Below are 10,581 nucleotides of genomic sequence, written 5' to 3'. Positions count from 1 at the left end.
TAGCAGAGGTGCTCCAACCCTCTGATTGTCTTCATGGCCCTCCTCTGGACCCACTCCAACCGTGTTGGGGCCCCAGTACTTCAGGTGGGGGTCTCACCAGAGAGGAGCAGAGAGGTAGAATCACCTCCCTCGCCCTACTGGCCACACTGATTTTGATGCAGCCCAGGATGCGGTTGGGTTTCTGGGCTGCGAGCGCACATTGCCGGCTCACGTTGAGCTTCTCAGCCACCAACACCCCCCCAAGCGCCAATGCGGGCGACCCCCGAAGCCTCCTTCCTCCCGGGTTCAACGGGGAGGACTCCCCTGAGGAGTCACCCTCCCGCCGGCCGCGCTCAGCCAATAACCCCCTCCCCCCCATCTCAGCCCCTCAGCGCCCGCCGAAAAGGCGGGAAGCGCGAGCTGGGCGGGGCGGCAGCGGCACGCGCGCGCCGCAGGGGCCGCTGGGTAAGGGGGAACGGCCGCCTCGCCGCCCGTTCGGCGGGGGGTGTGGGGGGGTGTTCGGCCGTTCGTTGTCGTCACCTTCCTCGCGCCGTGCCGGGAAAGGGCGGGGCTTCCGCTCTCCCGCCCAACCGTCGCGGGGGGAAAGGGAAAGGGAAGGAGAGAGGCCGCCATAACGGGCTGCGGTGAGGGCGGGAGCGCCCGGCCGCCCCCTCCTCCCGGAGGTGGGGTGGGGATGGCGGCGCCTTCCTCCGACGCAGGCTCGCCGTGAAGGCCTGTGAGCGCCCGCCCGCCTCGCCACAGGGCGGGAGAGGCCTCCCGCCGCGCTAGGCCGCGGCCCGGAGGGAGGAGGAGGAGGAGGAGGAGGGGCCGGGTAAATATGGCCAACCCGGCCAAGCCTGCCCAGTGGGAGCACCTGAGGCCGCTGCGGCCGGACACCCTGCGTGTGAGTGAGGTACACGGCGGGCGGGGAAGGGAGGGAAGGAAGGAGGGAGGGAGGTGGGTGGGTGCTGCTCGGGGATGGGGAAAGGGCGGGGCGGCGCAGCAGGGCTTCCCTCCCTCCGCCGGAGGCTCCGAGGAGATTCTCCTCAGCCCTTCCTCACGCCTGTCCGGCCGCGGGTCCCCGGCTGGGAAGGATGTGGCAGGCCCAGCCGGAGCGGTGCGCGAATGGAGCGTTGTGATGCATCCCTCCTCCGTGGCGTTTTAGCAGGCTGCCCGGGAAAGGAAAATGTAGTGATGTTAGTCATCGTGCAAAGGGATGTTTTCCTTAGCTGTGTTACCTATAGCCTCTTAATCGAGTTAAACAGGTTGGAGCTATGTTTGAGAAAAACAGACTACAACTGTGTATTCTGTTCTTCTCTGAACATCTGTCATGTTCAGGTAATCTTATAGCAGCTTCTACTGTTACTTTTAGTAATATTGTGAGGTAGCTAACGCAACCCAAGCCTACTTCTAAATCTGTGATAATTTTTAAAAATGCTTATTTTTATTAACCTTGACTGTTGGGCTAAATGTTGCCTGGTAGGATTGCCTTAAAGGCATGAAAAACTTCAGGTAGGGTTTTACACTGGTAATTGGAAGTTTCTTATTGGAAATAAGAATTGTGAGAAACAAAAGGTGTTGGACATAGCTTCTTATGTAGGTGTTTAGATGAGTCAACTAAGGGTGATGCTTTCCTGAATCTGCTTCTCATAAACAGGGATGTCAAGGATGTGGTAATCCTTAGGAGCCTTGGATATAATGGCCGTGGAATGGTGGAGTTCAAGACCCTGGGTGTAGTGAGGAAGGCAAGTAGCAGAGTACAGAACCTGGACTGCAGCTTATTCAGGCTTCAGGATTCCAGTTCGATTGGGCAGCAGGTAGCTGAGATTTTGAGGGAGGCAACTTTGAAAGTTGGAGGAGGTGAAGAAGTGGTGGTCTGTAAGGACATTGTACAAGCACAGGGATGTTCGATCCTGACACTTAATAAAACAGGTACATGTGTTGAGAGATGGGTATAGCTATGCCTGCACTCTGGGGTGGGGTACAGAAGGAATGTGCAGGAGGTGGAAGCAAGGACAAGTTGTAAAGCAGAACGATGAAAAACATTGCGTGGACATGTAGGTATGATGCTAAGAAAGCCGAAGTTCTAGTGTTGAAACTATTAAGAAGTGTCAAGGGTGACAAGAAAAACTTTCACTGCTACATTAGTGGTGAAAGGGGACGTGCTGCCAAATGGGGCAGGTGATTTAGGAAGAGCAGAGGAAGGTGAGGCTGAAGTACTCAGCCTTCTTTCAGGGGCCTTCAGAACTGAATTCCCCTAAGCTTTGTGTCTAGGACAGGTTTCAAGGAGAGGAGCAACCAGCAATGAAGAAGAGACAAGCTAGGGATCTCTTGAGACATCTCAACTTATACAAGTCCATAGGACCCACTTGGGGTACATCCTGAAAGTGCTGGCTGATGTCGCTGTGAGATTGCTCACTTATCTTTATGAGGTTGACAGCTTAGTCAGCCTTATTTCACCCCCTCCAAAAAAATCATGAAGCAAGTTCTCTTGGAAGCTATTTCTAGGCACATGATGGAGAAGGTGATTGGGTATAGCCAGTATAACTGTACTTGCATCACCTTTGGTGATGAAATTACTAAATCAGGACTTTTGAAAACAGTCTTCTGCAGTATCCTCCTCTTTGAGTTGAGGTGTAAACTATTAGATGAGTAAAAAAAACTGGCTGAATTGTCAGAGTGGTTAGTTGTTCAGACTTTACCTGAAAGTCAATTGCAAGTGGAGTTTCTGAGTCTATCATGGGACCTATCCTGCTGATAGAAGGAGGATGTAGGGTGCAGCCTTATGATGTTTATAGGTGGGAAGTATCGTAGACAGCTAGGAGTAGGCTGGAGGAATGGGTCATCAGACGCCTCAAACTTCAGTCAAGGAAGCTGAGAGGACCACAGACCTTCTCGGATCTCTTTCAACTGGAAAGAGACTTGAAAATGTTCCTTCTGTTAAACTGGAGTGAAGGATGGAATGAAACATCTTCTTAGTCTAATCATTGTGTCAGTTTCTTGACCAGAGCAGAGTCTGCTGCCAGTCTAGAAGTCTGCTACAAAATAATTGCAATGCTGTATAATAGCAGTGTATTTTCTGTATGTGAGCTGTTACATGGAATAGCGGAAGCTTGTATTTGCAGAGTTTATACAGGTACCTGTTTGTGTTGTGATCATTGCCTGAGCGTTAGGGAGTTTGGTGGTGGTTCCTGCTTTCCAAGACGGGGAGATGTTCTGAGATTAAGGTCAGAAAACTGACAGGAATTAATGAGCATGTATCCTTTCTGTCCAGTGACAGTCCTTCACTGTACTATCTGTTGAGTTGTCAGCATTCTGATGGCTGTAGCATCTAGAGTTGATTTGGGGATTTCTTTTGGAGATGCTTCCTGGTTAGAGAGCAGTTTATGTCAGTTATATTTTTTTTTTGTTGTTTTTTCCCCAGGCACCAATGATCAACCTGAATGTGGACAATGACGTGCAGCTTGTGAGAAGTAAGTTGCTGCCTTCTGTGTGTGAAGATCATCCTTCATGTAGTTCATGCTTTTTTACAATGCTGTGTACATGCTGTAAACAAATGAGAAATTGTTGGGTGTCTAGTCTAGGGAGAACAGGAGGAATGCTGTACACTAAAGAAAATAACAGCTGTGAAGCAAAGCATTCTTCATTGTTTTTCCTCTTTAAATCTGCTGCAAATATACCTTCCCAATATATATATATAAAGAAAATAACTTACAGGAGAAGCGAGTTAGAGAAACCTGGAACGTTGTGCTAGCAAGCATTGGTTTTCAGCTGGTACTAACAAATGTGAATACAGGCTTCAGTGAGCTTGAGTTGTTTTCTGTTTTATTCTCACCCATTGAGTAGTCTCACACATCTCACAGTAACACAGTCCACAGCTGAGTTGCTGAACCTGTCAGTTCTGTTAAAAAGTGCACAAACTTGCAGCCATGGAACGGGTGTTACATACTGTGAGGAAAAGTTCATGTCTCATTCATCCCGGGAAAAATACTGAAGTTGGAGGTAGAGTGTTTCCTAGGGAAGTTCCAGCTGCAGTTCTCTGGCAGGGCTCTGACCCTGTCTGTAGTCAACTGAAGGTTTCCTTGTTATTCATTGAGTACTATGAGCTTATGTCCTCCAGAACATACAGTTTCACAACTCCAGATGTCCATACTAGCAGTCTGAAGTCATGGACGTTGACAGCATGAAGATAGACGTTTGCTGTTAAGATACAATCATTGCAATCAAATGAAGGTAGAGGCAGTTAATAGACTAAATATAATACCATTGCAATGTCAGTGTTAATGACAGTGTTTTTAGACTTCTGTCTTCATTGTTACTTTATCACTGTTGCTTTTTGTAAGGAACAGTTCATACTCTTGTAGTACTTTACCCTAAACATTTTATGAAAACTTTACAGGAACTCTGAAAGTCAAAAAGCCTCGATTTGATGCATCCTTGGTTTATTTGACCCGAAAATTCATGGATCTTGTCAAAAGAGCTCCAGATGGTGTCCTTGATTTAAATGAAGTAGCAACAATGCTTGGAGTACGAAAACGGAGAGTGTATGACATCACCAATGTGTTGGATGGAATCCACTTAATTCAGAAGAGATCTAAGAATCTTATCCAGTGGGTGTGAGTTGGCTTTGAAACTTCTAATTTCTGAAACAATGAAACCAAACAATTTTGAGTTACGTTTATAATTTTAAGAGCATTTCTAAGTATATTGAATTACTTTTCATAGATAAAAATATTTTAAGTTCTTCTGTATCCTTAGACTATCTGAATTACTGTATTAACAAGTATCAAGTGCAGAAGCACAATGAAGTGTATTTCAGCACAGTAAAGGATGCCAGAGTTCCTTGTTTTCTGTTAGCATACTTTCTGTTCAATAAACAGGCTCTTATTTATATGAACATATTAGACAACTTTCATATTCTTCTAGAGGTTCTAATCGTGACCAAGTTTTTGGAAAAGCATCAGATCAGGAAAACCTTAAAGATGAACTTTCTGACTTGTCAGCCATGGAAGAAGCTCTGGATGAATTAATCAAGGATTGTGCTCATCAGTTATTTGAACTAACAGAAGACAAAGAAAATGCAAAATATCCTTTTAACTCTTGCATTCCTCTAACATGTGGTTTTGGTTGCAAGTACTCAGGTATCTACTAATAGGTATAGGCTGACAGGACAGGTATGCAGTAATTGATAATGAGTTTTACAATAGGAAACTTACTGGTTATTTTATATCAGTATATACTAGTGGTGTGCCATGCTTTGCAGTATTACCTGCTGTCTAGCCTGTTCTCAGAGGGCTGCTTCTTGTGTGAGCTTTCCACTGCAGAAGAATGGAAGTGGGGCAATAGTCTCAGTACCTTGACCATCACCTTGTTCTCTCCGTTATAGAGTCAAGTTGTCTCAGAGGCAGGTCTTGACTTGAGATTGAGTTCCTTAGTGAGATGGGAAAGAGGACCCCAAACAGAGTCCCAGTGGCCTGTCGCCAAGACGAGACACTGGTATGTTGGTTGTATCCTAATACTGTTCTCTCTTGGGAGAGGTTCCAGTGCACTTATCTTTCAGATAAGGTTTGATAACAGAAAAGGGATTTTTTTTGTTTTGTTTTTTTTTTTGTTTAATATGACATAAACATTGGATTTTGGCTTTGGGTTATGATAAAATATTATTTGGCTCCCTTGTCTGGCAGAGTGTTAAGGTCTGTGCTTAAATGAAACAGGCTCATTTTCTGTATGATAACAGGAAGACTTTTCATTGCACCTTTCCTGTTCTGATTAAGAAAATCATTCCATAGTTTTCCATTAAATTATTTAAGTGCATAGTTATTGCAAAACAAATAAATATTTTCTCAAGGGCAGCATTCCCTCTGCTTTGTAGATTTATGGCAGAATCTGTGAAAACAGTTTGTTAAATGTTTTTAAATGTGTTTTTTTTTCTTAAAGCTTTTTCCTTCCTAGAAATAAAGAAAAAAGGTTTTTCTCTTGTTAGCTAATACTTACTTTAATACTAGCTTTGTAAAATTAACCCCAGCTGAACTATGTATCACTTTTAAGTTGGTATTCTGCTTCAGCGTATCTTAACATCATACTCTTTGCTTCTGCCCATTAGCAGATTACTTTACAGAATCCTTGACCAATGTATACACTAGCTTATGTGACATACCAAGATATCCGTAGCATTCAGGCATTTCAAGAACAGATTGTGATTGCAATCAAAGCTCCAGAGGAAACCAAATTGGAAATACCAATTCCTAAAGAAGTAAGTTTTATACGTTTCTGTCTTAAGTAAGGGAACAAAAGTTTCCAAATCTTATTTTGCAGCAGCAATCAGTAATTGACTTTCAGTTTCTTTGTCATGTATAGCAAATATTGGTGACTTATTGTTCTTGTGTCCCACTAAACAATGCTGTAGGGATAATAGTCTAAGAAACTTATTTTCTTGGGTTTTTTTTTGTTTTCCTAAACTGTTAAAAAGTAAACAGGTCTGAGCTTTAGTTAATTGGTTTTGCTAAAGAGAACGGAACAGCTGTAATAAATGTTACTTATTTCCACTGCCAGTTTGTTTGACAATTACTAGCATAATGAAACTTCTGAAGAAGAGTTACTGTTTGTGTATAGAAACGTATGAAAACTCTAAATCTAACTAAACAAAGCAGTAAGCATGATTTGATATGTAAATGCTGTCTTACTGCTTAATGAGTAGACAGTTATTGTTACTATAATATTAAACTATGAAATGCACAGTGTGGTCGACAAAAAGTTTTGGTGCTCCAGTAGATCATGTCAAGATGGATTTATTTTTTTTTGTGGAGGTGGGGGCCTGTGCCCTGTCCTCACCCTGTGCATCCTCCCACTCGGGTCATTCAGAAGAGCTTTGCCCTCTGCTCCCAGTCACTCTGCACCTGCACTGGGGCCTCTACACTGGGAACCCAGCGTTTAACGTAGTGCTGTGAAAGAGGGGAAATACTGGAAGTAAGATTAAGATAACAAACAGAGCTTTCGTTCCATTTTCCGTTTGCGTGTGCGTTTTTATAATGTTCATAATTGTGTGGTCATCAAATTTTGCCTTGCTGTGTGCACAGAAAGGCAAGAGTGTAGGAAAAGGAGATACGAATCAATAGAACCAGATTCTTGGATCCACTGCATAGATCTCCAGTGGTTTCACTGGTAAAAGGAGCTGGCGCTCATCCTGTGGAGATGAAAAATACAAGATTTCAGAGGCTTCCTGAAGCTGTGAAAGAGGGGAAATACTGGAAGTAAGATTAAGATAACAAACAGAGCTTTCGTTCCATTTTCCGTTTGCGTGTGCGTTTTTATAATGTTCATAATTGTGTGGTCATCAAATTTTGCCTTGCTGTGTGCACAGAAAGGCAAGAGTGTAGGAAAAGGAGATACGAATCAATAGAACCAGATTCTTGGATCCACTGCATAGATCTCCAGTGGTTTCACTGGTAAAAGGAGCTGGCGCTCATCCTGTGGAGATGAAAAATACAAGATTTCAGAGGCTTCCTGAAGCAAAAGAAGGCAGGATTTAAAAAGAGAATAGACTCTTTTCCCCGTTGTCCATTAAATTTGATTTGCTCTGTGCCTTGCAAGATGGTGTCTCCTGAAGGAAAGCAGCAAAAGTAATATGGTTTAGTTGCTTTGCCATATTATTAAAGGTGGTATCTACTTTGCTATGGATCAGAAAACAAATCATTGACTTGTTTTAAATTCCGTTACTTTTGCTGAACATATAGTAAATCTTGGTCATATATGAAAAGGTTGGTAAAAAAACTAAATCCATTAAATTTGATTTGCTCTGTGCCTTGCAAGATGGTGTCTCCTGAAGGAAAGCAGCAAAAGTAATATGGTTTAGTTGCTTTGCCATATTATTAAAGGTGGTATCTACTTTGCTATGGATCAGAAAACAAATCATTGACTTGTTTTAAATTCCGTTACTTTTGCTGAACATATAGTAAATCTTGGTCATATATGAAAAGGTCGGTAAAAAAACTAAACAGTGATTCATTAGGTGCGTGTTCATCAAAAGTGAGACTTTGTTAGCTTAATGGTGCTTAGTAATTGGCCTACAAATCAATGTAATAGTCATAATTTATGTAGAGCTAGTAACACAATTTTAAATGCTTGCATCATTCCTGTATTTGTTCTGTTCTTAATCTATTGGCTTTAAAATATATGCAGAACTAGCTAAGCGGTGTATAGATTTGTTCTTTGGCTTACGTGCAAGTCACTCTTTTACAGGATTGCATAGAAGTGCACGTGAAGAGCACAAAAGGACCCATTGATGTGTATCTCTGTGAGGTGGGACAAGAGAAGCCGGGTGCCAAAGCTTTTGAAGATGCAGATAGTGTCACTTCTGAAACTGAGCTATCAATTCTTCCTGATGAGGTAGTGCCTTCCATTGACATTTTTGTCCTCACATGTTTTTTTGAAGACCATAACACCATTCTGATAATGTTGAAAACTACTGTACGAGTATAATTTTTTGGGGCATAGTTTGTGGGCCAAGATGTGTGGGAGTGTAGGAAACGCCTGAAAGAGCAGCCTGTGCTGCTGTGTCACCTCCCCGCAGCAGGGGGTCAGGGAGTCAGGCACAGGCACTCACAGCTCTTGTTCCCTCACCCCTCTCCTTCCTCTGCTCCTTACTGGTTTCCTGTGGGAGCTGGGCTCTCCGGGTGGATCAGTGTCTGTCACTCCTCAGCTGCCTCACTTGGGGAGTCCAGCAGCTCGGCTGGAATTCTTGTCATGAGTTAAGATGCCGTTTCAAAGGAGAGCCTGCTGCTCTTGCTGTTACTGTCCTGGCTCAGGGAGGGCAGGCAGAAGAGGAGGTGTAGTGGTTTGATCTCCTAAAACAAGATGGGCTGGATTATAGTCTCCCCAACGCTGCAGGATGTTGTGGTTTAAAAATAAATGTGGCGGGAATTGCTGCAGCTCAGAACACAAAAGATAAATTATTTTTAGTACTGCTGCTTTATAGTGGAGGGGAAGAGTTGACTTTTGACATAGTTTATACTCTGTAATATTTTGCTGTAATAACCAGTATGTTTCCCCCGTCTCTTGTGTGCAGTTATACATGTCAAAATGTCCCACAAATTGAGTTCCTTACTGTTCACCTTCTTTTTTCATTTTTCAAAGTTTCCTTTGTAAAGCTTGTTTACATTTTCTTAAAAGATTCATTTTAAAACCAGCGATCACACAGGTTGTCTATCTTTGATTCCCTCCCCAACCCCCCCAGCATTGCAATCTTTTCTTTGTTCTGAAATAATTTTTTTATCAGGTAGGAAAATGCCTTTTTAATAAGCAGCCGTGGCTTTCTTTTTTTTTTTTTTTTTTCTCCTTTATTTTGCTTGTGAAATGACTCTGAATTGTATTTCCTCCAGTGACAGTAATCGTATTCCTTTTTTTACTTTCCTGTCAAAGTGAGATCTCCGGGGGAAGAAAAAAAACAAACCACCTGAGATGACAGATTAATTAGAACTCAAAAATCTAATACAGAATGTAAATATCTGTGTTATAGAGCTTTTTCAAAGCGGCTTGGATCTGCAAACTTACTAACCTGAAATGTTCCAAAGTGTTTTTAAATTTAAAACAGCAGTGGGTTGATGGAGTGCTTTCACAGGATTGCTTATCTTCCCAAGTCAGAAGACGACAGTTCCTGGAGTTGCTTTTAGAAGCTTTGTTTTCATAATTGCACGTGATCTACAGAGCTTTGTGAAAATGGTATTTTTAGCTTATGAAATAACTTTAATTGATGGAAAACGCAGGCAATTAATTCCTTTGGAAAATGAAGATTTGACAACTATCTCTGGAACGATCCCCAAACCTTATATAAGAGAATGTATATAATAAAGAAATGCACTTTTCAGTTCTGAGGCTGCACTACTACTAAGCAGGATTGTGGAATAGAAATGTAACAAACTGGTGTATCAATCAGAAACATTCACTATAAGGAACTAGATGTAAATATGATGAAATATGCCTTACACTGTGCGGATGCTGTTTGCATTGTTTGCATCCAGCTCTGCATGAAATATGGTATCAACACTGAAGTTAAATAATTGGGCTCTTTGTACATATGTGTATCATGTCTAGGTAGTTACTGATGTAGATTTATTGAGATGGTTTGCATTTCTGCCTTTGTACAGCAAAGAAATAAAATAAGCTTATAAAAATATTAAATAGTCTAATCGATGAGTCTAATGAAACGTGGTGGATTGTCTTTATTGGAATTCACTGGGTAACTACAAACACTAAAGCTGAGGTGAAAATTTTATGTGGTGCTGGCATCTGATTCTTTGTGAACATCTTTAGTATCTGCAAAGTGAAGCTTCAGAATTTTGAGACTGAGTTTTAACTGTGACTGTACAAATTCCCTACTTGGGCTCATTTCACTCGAGTACTGAGAAGTGCACTTCATAATGTTCTGTGTGGGGAGGGGGGGGTGGGTTGGTTGGTTGGTTGGTTTCTTTGTTTTAAAATCCAAAGTCCAAGTCCCCTTTTTCCCAATCACACAGTATCAGCAAATCTCCATCTACTCCAGGTGAGAACAACGAAGCTCACATTTTAACTAGCAACTCTACAGCTCTTTGAAACAGATGCCATGAA

General features: G+C 42.5%; 1 protein-coding gene across 3 annotated transcripts; it reads left to right on the top strand.

Annotated features, from left to right (window-relative positions):
• Window positions 1–526: 526 nt before the first annotated feature.
• E2F6 (E2F transcription factor 6) lies at window positions 527–10,176 on the top strand. Of its 3 annotated transcripts, none has more exons than XM_014956906.1 (7): window positions 527–892; window positions 3,404–3,452; window positions 4,379–4,589; window positions 4,906–5,064; window positions 6,118–6,232; window positions 8,218–8,364; window positions 9,397–10,176. In XM_014956906.1, exons 1-7 carry the CDS (start codon window positions 818–820, stop codon window positions 9,397–9,399), a joined length of 759 nt encoding a protein of 252 aa, XP_014812392.1. In that variant the 5' UTR covers window positions 527–817; the 3' UTR covers window positions 9,400–10,176. The 3 variants fall into 3 exon arrangements, with proteins under 3 accessions (XP_014812392.1, XP_014812391.1, XP_014812393.1); XM_014956905.1 differs by having other exon boundaries at window positions 532–892; window positions 4,379–4,595; XM_014956907.1 differs by having other exon boundaries at window positions 539–883; window positions 4,379–4,595.
• The last annotated feature ends 405 nt before the right edge of the window (window positions 10,177–10,581 follow it).

This window comes from Calidris pugnax, unplaced genomic scaffold (genome assembly GCF_001431845.1).
Source record: "Calidris pugnax isolate Ruff unplaced genomic scaffold, ASM143184v1 scaffold171, whole genome shotgun sequence".
NCBI classification, from domain to species: Eukaryota; Metazoa; Chordata; class Aves; order Charadriiformes; family Scolopacidae; genus Calidris; species Calidris pugnax.
This window is presented reverse-complemented; position numbering and strand designations above follow the sequence as displayed.

What these genes read in the sequence shown, in the direction of transcription:
- E2F6 (XM_014956905.1), top strand. Translation starts at nt 818, where the DNA reads ATGGCCAACCCGGCCAAGCCTGCCCAGTGGGAGCACCTGAGGCCGCTG. An exon ending in ACACCCTGCGTGTGAGTGAG is followed by an intron (nt 893 to 3,403) that starts GTACACGGCGGG and finishes TTTTTTCCCCAG; the next exon opens with GCACCAATGATCAACCTGAA. An exon ending in GAAGACAAAGAAAATGCAAA is followed by an intron (nt 5,065 to 6,117) that starts ATATCCTTTTAA and finishes ACCAATGTATAC; the next exon opens with ACTAGCTTATGTGACATACC.